The sequence below is a fragment of the Papilio xuthus genome, unplaced genomic scaffold (assembly GCF_000836235.2).
Source record: "Papilio xuthus unplaced genomic scaffold, Pxut_1.1 DF826159.1, whole genome shotgun sequence".
NCBI lineage: Eukaryota > Metazoa > Arthropoda > Insecta > Lepidoptera > Papilionidae > Papilio > Papilio xuthus.
In genome coordinates, this window is record NW_013532490.1 from 4101761 (window position 1) to 4123712 (window position 21952).

Below are 21952 nucleotides of genomic sequence, written 5' to 3' on the forward strand. Positions count from 1 at the left end.
CTTGACAAGAAGAAAATAAGGAGTGTTCTTTTCAAGGAAAACGCTGAATAGACAAGATTTTCATATTTATATAAATAGAATAATCAAATGAGACATTCTTGTAAACTGCAGTTGCGTATGTATATGGGCAACGGTCACTTCGCTATTTCAGCGATTTCAGGTGACCGCTCGCTAGTTTGCCACCTTATGATATAAAAAAACTCTTTATTAAGTCAAAAATTCAATTTGCGATCAAAACCAACAATCGATCCTTGACATTGATTCATCTTATTATTTTATTTAGTATATATATTACAGCATAAAACAATTAATCAATCGCCCTCTAAAGATCATGTTTTGCTATTGCTATTGCAAATTTTAGATTAGAAAACGGCAAATAGATAAAAAACCAATGAACATCTCTCTATGGCATGGTCAACTTTAGGAGAACTCTTTTAGAGTTAAGCTCACCAGTATTTCACCGCATTTCTATTGTAATGTTACATTGTTGTACGTACAAAGCTTAAATCACACTAATATTATAAATACGAGCTTCGACCAACATTTCAAGAAGCTCTCGCTAAACAGTTGGATTAAGGGCCCGATACAAAAGGCAGTTATCCTAGAAACCGCGCGCATCGTGAGAAGGTTCCTGTCTCTGCAGCCCTGACCACTGGTTGTTTGAGTCATGGGATTCCGCAGCCGGTGGTGTTCTGTTTTTAATATAATATGTTTTGTATATTTTTTTTTGGATATGAAATGTACTATATTAGAAATGTGATAAATAAATGTATAAGTGTTATAAATACGAATATTTAGATGGATGGATGTCTGTTCAGAGATCTCGCGAAAATTTGGAATAGATGCAGAAATATAGTCGAGAAGAATACATAGGCTACTTATAAAATTTTTTGTAATTCCGCGCAGACGGAATCGCGAGCAACAGCTAATATAAAAATAAATAAAATGTGAGTTAAAATAACGCAGACAATCAATCAAAAATAGTTCGAGATTTCAGTCACAAGACAAGGTATAACACGGACTTAGATAAGTCGAAAATGAACATCATTGTAAGGTCGGCTACAAAGCCGTGGATTATCGCGACCACAGCAGTGACGTATCGGTCCCCATGGGGCTGGAATCAATTAAAAGTTAACCCTGGACGGACGCCAGTTCTCTCTAATTGTGTTTACCCAATCCCCTCCCTCCCGGAACAGTCCCCCCTCGCAGTTTTGTATGAGACTGTTCGTGTCGGCCATTCACAGTTTTCGATGATTGACTTCTCGGTTAATAAAATAGCTTTTTTATTTTTAACTACATGCTTGTGTGTTGATTAAGCGTACCGTGTCTTATCACTTATTTGTTTATACTATAACGACTATTTCGCAGATGTATCTTATACGAGTATATAAGATTCTCGCGTCACAATTTTCGTTCACTCCTCCGAAACGGCTTGACCGATTATCATCAAATTTTGTGAGCATATTGAATAGGTCTGAGAATCGCGAACGTCTATTTTTAATCCCGCGCAGACGGAGTCGCGGGCGACAGCTACTAGCTGTAATCTAAATAAGTACGGTATTTATTAAGTTAACCTTTTCGCAACCGATCAACGAAACAGATCTTTAAGCTTCATGTTAATACATCGACAACTTAAAAATATACAACACTGTATTCTCTGATTAAATTAGTTACATACTTGATTACAATAAAAAATTCCTAAAAGAAGGACCCACATAGAAGTTTCAATATAAAAAAAATATCTCATCCCCAGTAAGTACAACTGATATATCCATTTTGGATATCCCATAAACTCCTTTTGTTCACAGCCCACACATGGATTTCAAATAAAATATTATATTTCATTCGTGAATCCATATTAATATCCATTGATACGATTATTGTCGGACAACGGATATGGATATCAACATAATATTAAATATTATGTTGAAATATTAAACATTATGTTGTAAATTTGGATCGTTGCAACAGTCACGGATATATCCGATCACAGTTACTGCCGACAACGGGTTTCGGATACAGTTATAGCCCTTGATGTAAATGTACATCAACATAAATAAAATAACGATGAAATATATGATCTAATTTGTTGGGTTATTTCTATTGAATATTTGGAATAACATTTTAATATATTAGGCTATGAATATTAAGTATTATGTCCATGTAATAATGTATTAACTTTTTTCATAATACAAGAAATAGGAAACTTGTTGCTATTTTATCTAATCGCTTACCTTTACAAGCAAACTAGCTGCCACCCGAGACTCCGTCCGCGCGGAATTAAAAAAAACTTAGCAGCCTATGTGTCATATTTAAGCAAGATCCATGCTGCCGTCATGAAGATACATTGTAACATACATCCAAATATTCGCATTTTACTAGCTGTAGCCAGCGACTCCGTCCGCGCTTGATTAAAAGTAGATGTTGGCCGATTCTCAGACCTACTCAATATGCTCACAAAATTTCATAAGAAGCGGTCAAACCGTTTCGGAGGAGTATGGGTACGAAAATTGTGACACGAGAATTTTATATATAAGAAGTAAGATATAATATAGTTAATTGACACAAATTTATACAACCAGCTTGTAACATAAAATATATAAAAAGTTGAACTTGCAAAAATAATTAAACTTTTAAATGTCCGAGTACTTCTGAGTTTACAAGATGCGAATTAAGCCCGAAGTGTTTACAATGTTGTGAAAGCGAAAAAGAGCATTTCCGTTTCTCGCCTAATAAACTCGTCACATTTTGAACGCAAAAAAACGAATAACAATTTACGCAGAAACAATTTCCACATAAGATTAATATTTAACACGACGTCAACCATCCTATACAGCCCTCATGTGCGACAGTATAAAGGGCTTTTAGGGTATGGTCCAAGTGAAAAGATTTGGGACACTAATCAAATAAAATTGGCGTCGTAAAAACTGATATATAAACAAGGCTAAACACTCACGTATATTCGTCCGGTGGCAGCACCGACTAGTTTCGAGCCCATCGGGGGCCCTTCATCAGGATGAGTGGTACTGGTATTATTACCAGTAATTTATACCATTACCACTCATCCTGATGAAGAGCCCCCGATGGGCTCGAAACTAGTCGGTGCTGCCATCGGACGAATATACGAGTATGTGAGTGGTTAGCCGTGTTTATAAATCAGTTTAGTATAATGTCTCACGAAAGTTTGAATAATTTAATTTGGCGTCGTATCTTTCATTCTACCATATTTAAGAACCATCTCTGTGAATCTTAATGTCAAGGGTGATTTAATCGTTACAAAAACACTGCCTTAGTATAGATTTCTTAGATTAACACTACACTAAGGATCAGTGACTGCTTTACGATATGACCAAAGATAACACAGACAACTTTATCTGCGTATAGTTGAGGGGACATAAACGTTGACATTTTAGTAAAGCTAGTATGCGCCGATACACCGGCAGTGTCGGATTTTCTTCCTAGCAAAACATAGATATTATTAAAGTCGATTAGATTAATCTCTAAATTACATTGCAAATATAACTTTCAAAGAAATACTGGTAAAAAAAATCTATTAAAGAGTTCCTATAGAGTATGAATATAAAATTAAAAAAATCTTTAAGCCATTCCCGAATTGTGAGAGGAGGGGTCGTTTAAATATTCAGATGTCTCCCACCTGGAAGTGACTTCGCGAGGGCGCTCCCTCGAGGGCCCATTGTAACGGCCAGACAGACGGGCCAACATCTATATATATATAGATATAATACAATTCTATGAAAGCGTTAATTCCCATCGAGACTGACTCAATATTGTGACAAAGATAAAAACACTCGGAAAGGATCATTTTGCAATGTTACACGAAAAAGGGAGGAGGGGTGAGTTAAGAATTATATATATAGGGACCATGGTTACATGATAATATGCAATATAAAAAATAATAAAAAAAAAACTGCAAAATGAAATCAATTTGCGGAAATTTTCAGTACAGACGACTCTATCTTTAGATTACATTGGCTTAGAAGTTTTATCTTTTACAGCTCGAAGAGACACTAAACCTGAGTACTTGATATAAATTCCAGTTTGATATCTTCACGTGTACCTGAGAAAAAGGGTATTGACAGTCAGACGGACAACAAAGTGATCCTAAAAGAGTTCCTTTTTTCCTATCGAGGTACGGATCCCTAAAAATGACTGGATTTAAACTGATAGAGATTCTTATACATATGCAATTTAGAATATACGTGAAAGCAAAAGCAAAATAATCTCGTTAAAGACGAACGTTAAGAAAATAAGGAAACAAACATCTGCCCTTTATCCCAAGCCACAGAGATGGCGAAATTACATACATTTTTGCTAAGGAATTACTGATGAGCGGCAGAGATAAATCATTGTCACCGGCCGACAACTCAACACAAGCCTCATGCATTATGCGAGTGAGGTAAAAATAGCCCTACCTCTTTAAGTGCGGAACAAAAATTTCTCAGGTTACTTTTCGATATTCATTTTTTTTAATACAACAACTCCATCAATAACATTCAAGAGAAGTATTCGAATCGAATGACACATTCAACGTCAAAATTGGTTCAGTCGTTTAGACTGTAGGCAGTTACAAAGTACATACAAACCTACAAACATAACATTTTGTAATGCGGAAATTGGCTAGCTACAAAAAGAAGCATTCGCCTGTGGTTTCACATTCACAATACTCGCTGTAAAGTAATATTATTTTCATTTGAATATACCACGTAATTATCTCGATTAATTCATGCAGCATTTAGCAATGTAATAAATTAAATTATAATAAAATCACGTATTTACACAAATTAAAATAATGAAAATATACATGAACTTTTTACCTAACAACTAACTAAGGTGACGTATTGGGCCTAGGCATTCGACAACAAGAGTCTTACCTGCCTGACTGGGTTTCAATATATGTGTGTTTATACTTTTGGTGTCAATTCCAATGTCATCTCTGGTAGCCTAGTTTTTATAATATAAGACGGCAAACAATTAAACGACCTATACAGCAAAACGACCACTGCTCATAGGCATTCGTACTTGCAGATGCGTTGCCTACCTACAATCGTCGGTACAGGAGACGAACAGAAAGAGAATATTTCCCCTTCCCATGTGTCCCTTACTCCGTCAAATCCGGACTAAAATTAGGCCCCCAACATACTCATCAGACGAATAGCGGAATTGCTTCCACTTCACTCCTGTTTAAACAATTGAACCGATTTTGAAGTCGAGCGGTATTCGATTCGTATTCTTCTTTAACTTAAAACATAGAAAACTGTTATGTATGCGCTTGCACTAGGCGTAAATAGGAACGGTCGGCTGCGTCCGACCTGTACGACAGTTGACGTCATTAAAGACAGTCTGCACTGAGCAACCGTTGTTTTGATTACTCCCCATACTTATCAGTGGCGACGAGAAACCGAAGTACCCGCGTTGTGAATAGTTTTATTCAAAATGTCTGTTGGGGTTTTGTCTTGTTTTAACCACTGCGAGCAGACGTGGAAAACGTACAAGAGTCGCATAACGCAATGGTTTATTGCTAATGATATAAATCATTTAACCGATGCGACAGGAGTAAAACGACGCGCGATATTGCTAAGTGCATTTTCAGAGGGTACTTATAAATTGGCATCGGACTTGGCGCTGCCGAAAGAACTACAGGAGGTGCCTTATCAGGATATATAATACAAACAAATATTAGTCTATTAAAAACCTTATCTATAAATTATTAATAACTTACATTTATATGATAAGTATTAAATTCCATTACATATCTTTTTACGCACAGAAATTTTGTTAACTCACGCAATATATTGTAATATCCGTGTAACGAAAACAAAGATAAGGGAAATTGATTTATGTTTTTTTCAACGTACCAGGTATTAATATTATGTTCATAAGCGTATTGTAAATATTTGCTGAATGTAATAAGTGATTTACATATGATTATTTAGTATTAAGGAGCCGTAACCGTAACCAAGGGAGGAAGGCAGAAATTATAGATTTATTTTGACACCTCTCCCTCACACATCTTTTTAGATAAAAGAAAAAACTTCATCAAAATGAAGATATAGATAATTCTAATACACATTTCAATCTTCCGTAGAATGTGTATTAGAATTAAAAGTATACTAGCTGTTGCCCACGACTCCTTTCGCATTGAATTAAAACAAAACTTAATTAGCACCCTATGTGTTCTTCCATACAATTTTCTACATCTATGCCAAATTTCAGCGAGATCTCTTGAACTGTTCTGGAGATATCTAACAAACATCCATCCATCCTTTTAAACATTCGCATTAATAATGTTAGTAAAATTTAAGTTTAAAATTACAACTCAAACGAACTCATTCTTTTTTTTATTTTTATAAAAATCAATCTAAGTCAAACCGTCAAGCCTTACGATGACTTTACACAGTGAAGTGATAAAAGCTCTCCGTCTAATCAAACAGACCTCTCGACCGTCCCACCGACAGACAAACGTAAATATTAACATTATGAATGTTTATCGTACCGTCTGTTTGTACAAATGGTCGATAACTGAAGCGATGCGTCACCAAACCGGACCAACTGATGACGAATACGAACACCTTGGTGATTGTAGGCTACTTTCAATATATAAAAATGGATTAGGCCTTCATTATACTAAATACTTGCACTTCTTGTGGATTTGAAAATGACAATCACAACTGTATACACATATTGGTGTAAAAATTACACATTCATACACACAACTAGCACATAAGTACGCAATACTATAATTTATTCGTTTTTATTAAGGTGCACATTACGCGCTTATCAGGTCTTAAATTACAATAACGTATCTTTGCCTAGTCCGTTTCTTTATCATCAAAGTTGTAGGAAAACACAACCTAGTTTTATGATGTTATCGATTTTCTGAGTATGACGAATGTAAATAATCGATTTATACAAACAACATATTTCTTGGTAATGTTGACAGTTCAGAAAAATAAAAACACAATTGTATAGTAAGATAACTTATTTCATATACGAGTAAATATGGGCGACGAATTCGCCGAAATAGCGAAGCGACCGCTGCGCATAGACATCCCCAATTGCCGATGCTTGCATTTTTTCTGTCGCTTATTTTAAATCATGTTTGTAATAATATTTATCTACAAACTAATACTGGTCAGTACTAGTCAGATCATACTAGATCATACTAGTCAGTCACGACATACTAATTTTGAGAAGAAAAATTTAGTCTTACAAGTGTTAAAAACAGCTAATATTATTTAAGTAATTATTAATTTAATTCTTATAAAATATCAAGAGAGTCGAGTCGTCGTATTACATAAGAGCGTCGGTGTCTCAGGGGTTTAAGCACTTGACTTGAAATCTGCAGGTCCTGGCTTAGAATCCCGCCATGTACCAATGTGTTTTTACATGTACATTTATCCGATGTTCTTACGGTGAAAGAAGACATCGTGATGCAACCTGCATATATCTAAGAAGAAATATATATCAAAGATATGTCTGAAGTCAACCAAACCGTACGTGGACTATGGCCTAGTCACCCCTAACGTAGGGTAGGCTCCGAGCCCCTCGGTGGGCACGTATATTGATGATGAATCTTACATCAAAACCTAAACCAGCTAAATCTTTTTTAATGTTTGAATCCAAACACCTTTAGAGCCAATGAGATAAAACTTTATGAAAAAAAAACGTCCTTATTGAGATTAAATTTACATTTATATTAAATCCGAGAGTTCCCCGATAGCGGCGTGATACAGGAGTTCCTCTCATCTACATACACTTTATAAGATGACTAAAATCATGCAAGAAGTTGAAACAAACATTCAACCTTATTAAATATACAATAAGCTTGAATATAAAAAATTCTATAATTATTCCTAAATGAATAGTGCCTCCTACTAATATTATAAAAGCAAAAGTTTGGTTGAGCTGATGTTTGTTACTACGAATATCTAAAACGGCTTAATGGTTTTCGATGAAATTTGGCACATATGTAGAGCATCGTCTGAAACACAGGCTACTTACTTAGGATTAAGTAGCCGGCAAAATCTAGTTACATTATTAAGAAAAATAACTTGAATGTTTGTCCGGATATAATCGAAATTATCTACAGTTTATCTGATGTTGTTCTCGATGTTCCCTCAAAGCACCCTTTCTCTTATAAAAAAAACTGCTATACAGATTTTAACCATTCTTTCAACTAACGAAAGCTTTTTCATCATAAACTAACCATTTAATCTTATTGTCGAAACACGTGTACAAAAACTTATTTTATCATAAAATTCACGCTAAGCTACTCATATAAACATTTTCTTCTAGAAGAGAAGCCACGTTATCTTACTAAACTATGTATTTTTTTCTTTTTATTTATCATTGTTATATGTTATTTACTGTTATTATAAAATATGTTATCGTGTAAACTGTTATGTAAAGTGTGTATAGTGTCATATTGGTTGTATACTGTAAGGATGCTATACAGTTAAATAAATAAATAAAAATAAAAAATAAAAATGTTTATAAGAAAATCTTTACTACTAATAAAATTGATACACTTCCTTATAATAATTTCCTATCATAAATAACCAAAGGGATCCTTGTTTGTTTACTATTTATTTGACTTATTTATAGTTTATTTAGATTTCAAGAAATTAGTCATAAAGTAACGGAAACGAAAAATAAACATACATTCTGTATAGCTATTGAATAATACTAATGTGACACTAAAATAACAAGATTAGAAACTGAGTCATGAACGAAATTCTGTATGGAATTTGTAATACTAAATCGAACCTGACAGGCGGTTAAGGAACCATTAAACAACTCCTAACTGCACGCAAAATCGTAGAGAAGTCTCTCTTAGACCAGATTTATCTACATTAAAGGACGTGGACAATTGACTCTGAGTGTGATTAACTAAACTGGCGCTTCAACTTAAAACCTAGTCTTTGACAACTAGAGTCTCATTCCGTGTGCTAGAATCATTTTAAATCACGGCATTTTAAATCTTTACTTAGGGTTAGACTAGTATGTATTACTTCCCACGGAAGTAAGTGAAAGCGTTCCCGTTGCGTCAGAGGGCAGTCAGGTTTTAGTGGGTATTCTGGTCACCTTCTGTGGCCGGCGAGTCCCACACTCCCTACGCCATTGCACCGCCCGGCGTAGGCGTGCGTAAATGCATTTCCTGACTATAAAAAAAAAGTATGTATTACTTCTCCATACACTCACTCTCTTCATATCTCTCATTCAAACAAAAAAACGTGTAAATGCTAAAATATTTTTGTTAGTTCATCTAAATCCCGCTTATCGTCAAAGCAAAACCGCCCGCGGTTTGTTATTCAAACAGACTACAGAGTTGATTGCAAAGTTTTTGTATGGGCCGATAAAAAAAATATTACGTTATGTACAACTAGCGGGGCTATGTTAGGTGTTCGATGTTCAAATCAAAATGTCGTTATTTTAAAACCGGCGTGTATTTGAACAAAAAAATCTTTTTACATTGAAAACTCGACGCATTGTGGGGATGTGAAATTAATTGACAACCAGCTTAACACTTCACACATTAATTGACAACCAGCGTAACACTTGACATATTAATTGACAAGCGCGTAACAATAATTATTGGTCTTTTGTTCTTTGCTAAAATAACATAACCTCTTACACATCGTTCCTTAACACATTCACTACCAATATTATATTTTTGTACTAACTGTGCCCGCGACTTAGTCCGCGTCAAATACTGTCTTTGAGCTGCGCGCGGTACTGGACTGTATTTAGATATCGCAACATTACTTTATTTTTCTAAAATAAACGTAGCTTAAGTTACTCTTTATTACTTGCCAATAAAAATCCCGACAAAATCGGTCCAACCATTTAAGAGATTAAACAGACAGACGGCCAAATAATATAAAAAATGTTATTTTGGTGCATGTACCGTATATATTCATATACATGTAGTAAAGAACGGTTATTTCGATACTGCAAACAGACAATCCAATTTTATATATACGTATAGATATATAGATGAGTCGGCGTGGTATTAAACGTGTTAATTAGTTTTAATTCATTGGAATTTTCAGTGTTCAAATTACTGCTATGCTAACGACCTGACAATCTGGCTGATTAAAATAATATTTCGTCACAGTTTCCTAATTCAGTTTATATAGATTTAAAAAGTTTAGTTTGACTAAAGATACTGTACACCGTAATATAATCGTCGAAATAACCGAATAATAAGAGAAAATGGAACGAATAATCGGATTATACAGTTCCGAGTATCGATTTGGTTGATGTTAATTAACTTCATGATTCGTTATACCGTGAAAATCGAAATATCAATGAATTCGACCATAGAATCGACGTAATTACCATGTCTCATTGTTAGACAACTGCACTTTGCTGGATATGGCACAAGTATGATGTATCCTGTCAGATTTGAACTGATACTTCGGTATACAATTCCCATGCCATATCGAATGAGTTTCATTGCGACATTATGCTGTTGGTATGTTCATTCTACGTAGGAAATGCCGTAATTTCAAATAAGTTTATTACTAATCTGAAAATTCGTTGGAGCACATAAACAGGAAAGTTAAATTGATTGTTCATAGCTAAGATAGAGGAAAACCACAAAAAAACATGGATGAATTGTGTAAAAGATATAATTTTTTTATAAGAATAGTGGGCAATAATCTTACTAATGTTATAAATGCGAATGTTTGGACGATTAATGTTTGTTTGAAAGTAACTCCAGAACGGCTGTATGGATCTCGCTGAAATTTGGCATAGATCAAGATCATAGTCTGGAAGAACTCATAGGCTAATAATTCAGTTTTTCTTTTCGTTCCGCGCGGACATCGTCGCGGGCGACAGCTAGCATACAAATAAGGAAGTGAATTCAAATATGACGGTTGAGAGTTGTATAGAAGACTTGATTTTTAAATTCGTTTGATAGAAACACTTCAATCAAACTTTTGTTAGATATGAAATTTATTTTTATAAAAATTTAGGACAGATATTGGTGAATATTGATTAAACTATATTTGTTTGAACTCGTTTGCCTGGACGAGTTATAAAAATTGCAACTAAAATTCTATTTCGTAAAAACCACGCGTTTTGTCATACTGAATAATATGACATTGCATCAATTTCGATGAAAATACTAATAATAATAAAAAATGTACTAACAAACAATTTTTTTTTGCTACAAACTTGTCTTAGTAAGATATTTTATTAATATATGTCTGTATGGATGTTTATTCTTAAATATGTATGAAACGATTGTATGGATTAAGATGAAATTTAGAACTCAAATAGAATTTAATTGGAATCCGTATGGATTATGCTGTTTCCACGTAAAAAGTATATGTTTATCGTAGGATTTTTTTTTGAAATTCCAACGAAATAAACAACCAGGCTTTTTCAACATTTAAAATCGTTTTAACAATCTCAGCACGACAGAGAATATAATAATAGGGGGTAAGTTATAAAACTAAGCGGTCTCCAATCGAAAAGTCAATAAAACAGCGCGCGTGTTGAAGCCTGAAGTACCTTTTAACATAACTTTAGGGGCGGGGTCGAATACTTGGGGGTCAATTGCGTTCTGATAACCGTTTGGAGGCGAAAATTTAAGGGGATGTTTCAGAAATAAACTTCGAACAACTAGAGATTGATTTTACTATTATTTTCTGTTTTTTTTTTTACATAAACAAGGAATAAAAAACAAATTTACAATAAAAGTGTCTATAAACCGATTGCGGGTTTGTCCCGACACTTTGGTACTGCGCTATGAAATAAAACAGTAGGTAAGTTTTTTTTGTTTACAGCAAATTAGTGGGCTCGGTCAAATCGTCATATACAGAGTGCACAAATGCATTATAATTTAATTATACTGTTTCCATCTGTCTGTCTGTTTACTTTCTTCATAGTGGATTATTTTAGATGAAACGAGAATCTCAGACTACAATTTTTTTTCTGTTACTTAAATGCATAATTCACTTAAAAATCTTAAATACGCCTTTTTTAATGAAATGTTTTTAGAAAAGTTTCATACTTTAAATCCCGTTGAAATATAAATATCAGACATAATTGACATGTTTCTTTTAGAAATTATTCTCTTGCACTTTTTAATTTTTTTTTATAATAGAAGGGGGCAAACGAGCATCAGTAATACCAGAGGAACAGCAGATGCGTTGCCGGCCTTTTAGGTGGTGATAAGCTCGCTTCTTGAAGGACCCCAAGTCGTAGCGTCGTCTTTAAAATATATTCAGTGTAATATAATATAGTTAAATAAAGCGACAATATTGTAGAGTATATTATGTACAAGGGACAGTTACGATCGCGGCAAAGGGCTCTCTAGTGAAGGAATGCTATCAAATTACACGTGAAGGGCGTAGGTATTCTAAGATAACAACGGACACACTGCTTATAAAACTGACAAATAAATATTCTTCAATAAATTAAAACACTTATTTTATGTAATTTAAGAAGAGCTTTAGTTAATCAGTTTACCTTAATATTCATCAATCAATGACATTTTTACGATGAATACATCATATATAAATGTAAAAGTTTAGTTAGATGGATGGATGAACGGATGACATTGCTAATAATAGCCAGAATGGCTAGACGAATATCTCTGAAATTTGGCATACACTTAGAACATAGTGTGGAAGAACACTTAGGCTACTAATTAAGTTTATTTTTTTAATACAGTGCAGACGGATGCATAATTCGGAGGCAAAAGCTAGACAACTATAAACATAATGCCATCCCTTTTACTTTATTCATATTAAAACAGACATAGCAATATGAATTTTTAGACATTTCTGGTGCAAAGTCTATGGTAAAATTCTACATCATATATATCCAATATCACATACTTTCCGAATACAGAATTTAACGAAAAGAAAAAAATCGCGTTACAATAAAAATGTTCAATTTAATGTGTTCCATTTTTCGCGACGTGTGTCACGAGCGAGCCTATACGAGAAATCCAGTGAGGCGAAACTAGTCACCCTGAACCGTCCCTTCCACTTATTTTTAACAGAAAAATCACTAGACATAAAACCCTCTTCACACTTTACTCAAGCAATAAAGAAAATATTTGAACATAGAGAAATTTCACTGCATCATAGAATAAATCTTTAAGCTTATAATTTTACCGGATTTAATATTCTTTTGAGGCGTACAGCTTGAGGCTTTGGAAGTTATTTTTAGTTCTTTCGTTTGTCTTCTCAAGCTATATTAAGTCTTGAATATTTCAAAATGATATTTTATTAATTTAAGTAGTTAGTTGAATAGATATCTACTTTATTGAGCTGTTACAAGAATTATTTTACAGTATTTGTATACTAGCTGTCGCCCGCGTCTCCGTCGTAAAAAAATAGTAGCCTATGTGTTCTTCCAAACTATGTTTTAGGCTCATGCCATATTTATTCGAGATCCCTTGAGCCGTTCTGTGATACCCTCTAACATTCATCCAAACTTTCGCATTTGTAATATTAGTAAGATTTCATAATCCATTTACCGATATACACAAAGATATATATGCTGATAAATTAAATAAAGAAATTTAACTTAGTCCATGTATTATCAATATAGTACATTTAATTATTAATAATTTCGTAAATACACACGTATAGTACAGTCAGCTGCATAATTATGTAAACATTTAAAAAACTTCAGAAACTTGTATATGCCTTTTGTTTTAAATATACATAAACACAATGGCCAATAGCAAGTATTATATAATATATATTGTTAGAAATATAGGGTCACGTACTTTTATACATATTTTTGAACTCGAAAGTGTATAATCTTTTTGAAAATGTTTGCATATTTATGCAGCTGACTGTACATAAAAAAGTTAAGGTCACTACGCCTTTTGCAATGCCCAGTCAAACTCTTTTAGCATTTATTTCGGTATCGTATTGCATTCGAGCAATGAGTTTATTGGTCCTTCGAGCCGGATTTACTGCGCCGCTATAACACAATAGCAATAAACACTTGCAATACGATCTTAATTATACTTTTGGGTTCCGTTTAACATTGCAATAAACGCATAATAATAAACAATTTAACACTTGTATGGTAATTGAATTTTGAAACTATTATATAAGAAATAATAGTTTAATCTAAAAAAAAGTCTACGAAATAAACGAAAGGATTTGTTTTTAAGAATAAAAATCTAAACTGATATATAAACACGGCTAAACACTCACGTATATTCGTCCGGTGGCAGCACCGACTAGTTTCCCCCGACTAGGGCCCCCGATGGGCTCGAAACTAGTCGGTGCCGCCACCGGACGAATATACGTGAGTGTTTAGCCGTGTTTTTATATCAGTTTAGTAGAATGTCTCACGAAAGTTTGAATAATTTAATAAAAATCTGATTGATATTAAAAAATTGTAGTTAAACACTAACTTCAAATGTTTTCAAAAATATTATTTGAGTAAAAGATATTTTAATATACTCATATTTGTAAGGATTTAAAATTTCTAGACCAAACCATTAAAAAAAGCGAAACAGTTGTAATGCTGATATAAAAAGACGTCCCATGCTATACCAAAGGCTAAATTTTAAAATTAACACAAGAAATACATTTATTGAAACAAGCACACCATTATTTTAGTAAGGACCCTTACATTCGGACGTTACTCCAAAAGGGTCTGTATACGACGTGAAGTGGCGTTTATTACTTGTTACAGTACTTGAAGCGTTATGACTTTGATTGCTAATTGTAAAGCCACCTCTACTAACATTGTGGTTACTAAGTCATAACAGGGTCAGTGGCACATTATTTAAAGCACTTGACTTGTAATCTGCAGGTCTTGTTATATTTTTATATTTATATGTTAAAGGCATTGTTGAAAAAACTACACTTCAAGTATCATCTCGTGTTCCAAGTTAGGGAAAGTAGAAAATTTATCCGTAACCAAGAGCCAATTATAGAATTGCTTCTTCTCAACTTTTCGTTAATTATAACTTGTTTCCTCAAAAGTTAACTTAAGTTAAGTTAAGTTAACTTTCTGTCAGTGCTCGTTATTTCTTATAACTTTCGTAAGGATGTTATTTTATTATGTTTCACTTCGTAATAAAATATCTTAGTAATACAAGCACTTCCAAGGTTTGGGCACATATAAATTGTTGAAAAAATGGTTAAGAAATAATACAAATACATAAATAGCAACTGAGATAAAGGTCAAGAATTGGGAGCTGAAACTAAGCCACACAAACCGACTTAATCATACTTCTTACTAATATTATAAATGCGAATGTTTAGACGGATGGATGGTTTAAAGGTATCTCTATAACGGTTGAACGGATCTCGATGAAATTTGGAACACACATAGAATATAGCCTAGAAGACAACATAAACAACTAATTATGTTCTTTTAATTCCGCTTGGACGGAGTCGCGGTCTGCTAGTTAAAAATAAAACATGAAACACTTTTCAATCCAATTTGAGAATCAAAGTAACCATTATAAACTACACTTTAAATACAGAAATAGCGTAAGATCGTAGAAAAACAAACAATGAAGCAAAGGGCGAACGTATCGTTTTGTAACAACACCTCTCAACAATCATCAGTCATCGGACAGGCGTTACGGGTAACTTCAAAGGGCATAACATTGAATAGACGTGTGCTTTACGTCCGTCGGACAAATGTTTAGACTGGAACGAGACAGGAGGACTATAAACAACTGGAATGACTTGAAAACAAAGTTATATATGTGTGTGGTAAAATCATAGACGTCCATGGACATCTCCAATACAAAAAAATATTTTGTACTATACATTTATAAGAAACAAACAAACAAAAATCTAAGCAAGGTCTTCATACATATGTCCTCTCCAAGGCGTTGAAGATTACTCTACATTAAGGCTAAATAGGTCAACCAAGTTCGCTGGCGGATTGGTTGACTTCACATTTATTAACAAGTAATAAATAAATATTTAAAATACACTTTATTAACTAAATATTAACCAAAAACAATTATAAAATACGTCAATTAAAAATGGGGAAGAAATATACATTGTTCCTGGCTGATAGAAAGAGCCTCCGGGTTATCACTGAAGGCCGCGCTAGTTTTCTGTCTCTATATCTTTAAATTTATTTACAGTTGTAACTTGGTTTTCACATGATGTATTGTATATCCAGATCAAAATTATTGATTGAATTAAAATTGTTATTCGCTCATTAAAAACGACCTAAACATTAGTTTAACGAACCCAAAAATAATATCAAAACACGATAACAATGATCTTTGGAATATTTGGATTTTACACCACAAGCATTCTTATATAATAAAATTTAATATAATAAAATTTAAAATAACCTAAAATTTCTTAGTGTTAAGTAATAAAATAAAGCTTTAATTAAACGCTTTTGGTAAACGTTGACTCGTTACGAGCAGTTAGAACGAGAAGAAAGAAGGATACAAGTGAAAAACAGGGGAGAATTTACGTGTTACTCATGGTTTTTAATGCACTGCACCTGTCGACTAAATGGAGGGTACTTACGAGATTCCGTAGCGAAGTCTAAGCACTCTTAGCTATGCACAAAACAATGCTTAACATGACTACGGTTCAGCGCCTCTAAAAACTATTTAGACAAATTTTATGTCCAACAATGTTTTAATTATATGCATTTCGTCATCCAGAACGAATATTTTTAGAGTTAATCCTTAAACCAAACTCTTAGCTTTTTAATTTTCTTAAACTCGTTTAAAATATTTTATACAAAAAGAATTAAAACCCTAATGAGCTTTTACGTGTACAACCTCACCTTAATTGGATGTCAAGAGGCACACAAATTTAAAACTTAAATAACCTTTTACTTAGTGGTAATTAAATTCCAAGTTAAATCGTCCACGTTATGTTTTTACTTAACTTTAATAGTCGATTACATAAAAACACTTATAACATTTTAAATCTTACTAATGTTATAAATGTGAAAATTTAGATGGATATATGTTTGAGTTTGAGTAATTCTAGAACGACCGAAAGCATTTGGATATTTGCAATAACGATAGATAACAGTCTGGAATGCACAAGCTACTAATAAGTTTTTAATTCCTCACAGACGGAGTCGCGAGCAACAGATAATATATAAATCGATTGGGTGAAGACGGCGTCAAAGTCTTCATCTTTAACGAATTAGAATCTTCTGTTCTTGATAATAAATGGGCTAAGAATTTCTAGACAATAATTACATCTACAGTCAGAACTTTAGCTTCATCTTACTAATATTACAAATGCGAATGTTTAGATGGATGCATTGATGTGTTACAAGATATCTCTACAACGGCTACACGTATCTTGCTGAAGTTGACAAAAATGTAGAACATAGTTTGGTAGAACACAGCTACTAATTAAGTATTTTTTAAATTCTAAGTCGCTTGCGATAACTTTTGTATATAAAGACAGACAAGGGGCTCTGTGAATACGGTTCTAAGAAAGCTAGATTAAGCCCTGTGGGCGATATAAAGAATTTCATAAATTAGTTCTGACTCTAAAGGTCACGATTTGCTCACAGGGCTGCGGAAAAGTCTAATCCTGATTTATAAAATCCATGAAAATAAATGATACTGTCGAATCTGGTCAAGCGAGGAATGGATATGCGAGAAAGCTTCACAAGCGAGAAGCGGTCCCTTGGACTCTCGCTAAATCATGTATGTATTGTTAGGAAGAAAATCTGACACTGTGCCGGTGTATTAGCGCAACACAAGGATTATTAAAATGTCAACGTTTATGTCCCCTAATCATTCTGACACTTGACTTGGTAACAAAAGCGCGCCATTCGCGCCAAAGGATTCTAATTAATAATGTCTAAAAGTACATATACTAACATTTTGAAAATCTTTCAAAAATTGTGGAGAAACTACATATTTTAAAATACTCGTATGAAAAAGTCTGATTACAGTTATATGTAAATTCGCGAAACATGTCGAAGAAAAGGTCAAGCAATGTTACTGGAAATCAAGAAAACAGTGTCGTAAAATGTCAAATGTACAGGAGGTCAAAAATGTTAATTTAAAATTATACATCAATATTAAACTAAAATATTTAACCTTCTTGGTCATATTCCAAATTTTATAAACTCTTAACTATATGTTTTCATTGTACAAAACACTCATACAGAAAGATATAGTCATCAAATAGGCTCACAGGTAAAACAATTAACAATATATATTTTTGGACAACAGATACTAGCTGTCGCCCGCGACTCTGTCGATGCCGAATTAAAAAAAAAACCTTAGTAGCCTATATGTTTTTCCAGACTATGTTCTACATCTATTTAAATTTCAGCTAGATCCATCCAATCGTTCTGTTCGCATCTATAAACTTAGTAAGATAAGTTTATATTTAAAGAAATTATTTTCGTAGTGGCAACCCTAGGGGACTTTCGTCCGAATCCCCGAATGCTTAATAATGACACAAGTCAAAAGTTTTTAAGTAATTAAACGCAAAGCTTTAAGGCATTGTCGGTGAAAGAGCGTAAATCAGGATGGTTTACGAGCTTCCTTCAACTTAGAAGTGTTATCGTGAAGACGAATAACTTTGATATATTTAGTACAAGTTGTAAGTGCGTTAAGTCATAACCTTTAATTAAATCGCCCTGTAACTTAATTGGATCATCGACGCATAAAGTTTTTGTTATAACTTTGTTGGGTGTGAACTAATTTAAATAAATTAATGTATAACATGGATCGTATTACTGTGATTATTATACGTAACAAAATTTTTACAAAAATATTGTCGTCTCGTTTATTCTCATTAAAAAACAAAGAGATAAATATATATGTTTGGTACGTCAGTGATTCTAGGTTAGACTTCTTGAATGTAAAACCCTTTACATTTAGTCGGATAAATCTTAAGATACATCTTACTAATATTATAAATGCTAATGTTTAGATGGATGTTTGTTAGAAGATATCTCTAGAACGAGTGCATAGAAATCGATTTAAATTTGGCATAAACGTAGAGCATATGTAGGGTGTCGCGGGCAATCGTTCCCCATATATCACATCTAATTTATTTTTTTAAAGAGAAGGGGGCAAACGAGCGGCGGGAACACCGACGTGATCAACGACACCCATGGACATACGCAACACCAGAGGAACTGGTGGAAAAAATGGTATGCTCGCTTCTTGAAGGTCCCCAAGTTGTATTGGTTTGGAAATACCGCCGAGGACAAACAGTCCCACAACGCGACTGTGCGGGGCAAGAAATTGCGCGAGAATCGCACCGTTGTGGAATGCCAGCCATCCAGGTGAATCTGAATTTATCTTGTGCTATAAACATAAAACACTCACCTCCATCCTCAGGTATATTGAGTAACTTTTTAGCTCCTGGACTCGGACCTCGCACCGCAGACAGCGCCCTCTGGAGCGTCTCACTCATCTGCTTACCACTGGCACAATCACTGATCACTAACACAAACACAAAACACTTCAACACACACAATCTACGCCAGCTGTAATCCTGCTTATCCATCATGGAACGTGGCCACATTATCTTTTCAAAGAACAGTCGCTACATTTTTGTCATCGCGCCGATGTCATCTGAAAAGAGAAAAGTACACTTTAATTTAAAAAAAAAACGAGTGGTTTTCAATACGTGTTAACAATGTTAAAAATATAACATTTTCTTATCTAACGTTTAAGGAAATCTAACTAAACAATTATAAACAAAGACTTAGTTAATTTATAATTACGTGCGCCTGTACAGCATCCTACAAAGGATACAGTACGGGCATTGATTTCATATACTTGATAAAACTAAAACAACAAAATAAACAGCACTGGGACAAACACAATATTTAACATCCAAACTATTTCCAAAGTTTTATATTAAATTGTACGATAAAGTTTTGTTGCTAACACATATTATAGAATATATAAAATCATTTTAACTACGAGAAGGTACATTAACTCTACATACCATCGTAAACCACAAATAGAATTCAACAAAATACACAAACATAAACAAAACTCTCCTACACGTTCACAAAACAAATAAATCATTTAACACATTTAATTAATTTAATTACAATCGAAAATCAAACGAGAAACATCATCTTCGCCCGCGAAATGAACCGAAACTAACCTAAAAGTACTAAATGCACGCCTCGTCATAGCTATAAAAATTTGACCGTCAGCGAGCGTGCATTTCAAAGGAACTCGGACTTGGGAGCAGATTCCACAAAGCCCATTCAACTATCAAATAGATAAACAGGCGATTCTCGACTCTATTCCCACTAACAATAGATACTGAAGAACAGTTAGCCAATTGTATAGAACTTTGTAAACGACACAGAAACGGAACGCACTCTTTTGTGTTCACTTTTCTACCTGCGTCTCCTTTTTTTTGTGCGTACAAGAAAAGGACATTTGGTGATGTTTTCGTAAGCATCCTATTTTATAAGCAGTAAGGCTTATTATTGAATGTTTTTATTGATAGACGAAAGTAAAATTAGTTTTGTAAGGCTGCAAATTGCAATACTTGTAAGTTTGCTATGCAGCTCAAGTGATATGGGGAAACATCTGGATGCGAGACATTTGTTCATTAACGTTCATTTATCATTAATAACTCCCACATATATGTATTACACTTACATAAGCATAATCATCAAACAAAAGCCATATAAATGTAGCTTAAATCAATGTTTTCAATGAAATCTTACTAATATTATAAATACAGGAAGTTCCGATGGATGGAACTGCTCAACGGCTTATGATAAAATTTATCACAGATGTAGATAATAGTCTGAAAGAATACATAGGCTATTAATTAAGTTTTTTTTTAATAACGCGGAGTTGCGGGCGACAGCTAGTATTTAATAAAACCAAAAAGGCTACTAAATCCCCACTACGTACACAATAATAAAAAACATTTCTATCTCAAACAAAACGTGTTCCAAATTCAAATGATACAATCTTTTTAATAACAATAACGGTTGTTCGAAATTCAAATCAGACAGTACTGGCCGCTATACTGTAAGTTTACGTGTTAGCCACGAAAGGTGCTTTCTTAATCCATCAGTCGCGGACCAATTAGTTCTTAATCGCATTTTCAAGAGATTAAGTCGTTATAAATTTAGTATTAGTAATTTTAATTATAGATTGTCATATGATATCGGTAATTAATTTTGTAACATATTATGCCTAAACGGATGTAATCATAACTTAAAATTATTGATGTTTTCGTTTATAAAATTCCCCAATTTGAATATCGAAGACGGTTGCAATGTTTCAGAATATGAATTCAATTTTTTTTTACGTTTTATAAGCTAGCGCTTGACCACGATCTCACCTGGTGAAGTGGAGATTTGGTCGAAAGATGGTACGCGCTAGCTTAGTATGTGCCTATTCACTGTACTTTTGAAGGTCCCAATATCATATTTGGACGGAAAAAATTATGGTAAAGAACGTAAAAAGTCTTTGATACAGCGTATGTGTTATAACTAGAATTTTGCATACAAACACGTTTAAACAAGTATAACATTAGTAAAGCGAGAACTGCATTAAAACCCGCATACAAATAAATAGGATTAGTCAAGTTACGCTCAAGGAAAATGCATAAACTTTTGAGAAGTGGCCAAATTTCTAATTCGTTTAATTACTTTTGTAAACAAAGCAACAAAGCTAAGCATACCGCTGAAACTTTGGACGGGGGGTTATCCAGTCAACCTAGATTAGAGAAGATAAATTACGTTGCCTTCCATTTACAAAGACTGGAACCTGACTGGAAGCGACAATAAACATATTTAACATACAATTAACTTCAATGATCCGTCCAAGTACTTTGATGTTTTTATTTAACACTAGCTATTGCTCGCGACTGTGCGGAACTAAACTAGAAAAAAATAGTTTAGATTAATATTATTTTTTTTGAAGCTAGGGCTTCTAAGCTTAGAGCACCCGAGCTTCAAGGTGATATTACCAATTACA

General features: G+C 33.7%; 1 protein-coding gene across 1 annotated transcript in view; it reads right to left on the bottom strand.

The window, feature by feature from the left end:
• The window catches only part of LOC106123138 (uncharacterized), a 209065-nt gene extending 188961 nt beyond the window's left edge, over window positions 1–20104 (bottom strand). The window contains exons 1-2 of the mRNA XM_013319308.1: window positions 19944–20104; window positions 19316–19564 (exon numbers count right to left, since the gene is read on the bottom strand). Of these exons, the coding sequence (XP_013174762.1) occupies window positions 19316–19514 (199 nt within the window). The 5' untranslated portion in view covers window positions 19515–19564; window positions 19944–20104. The remainder of the gene's footprint in view (window positions 1–19315; window positions 19565–19943) is intronic.
• Between the last annotated feature and the right edge of the window lie 1848 nt (window positions 20105–21952).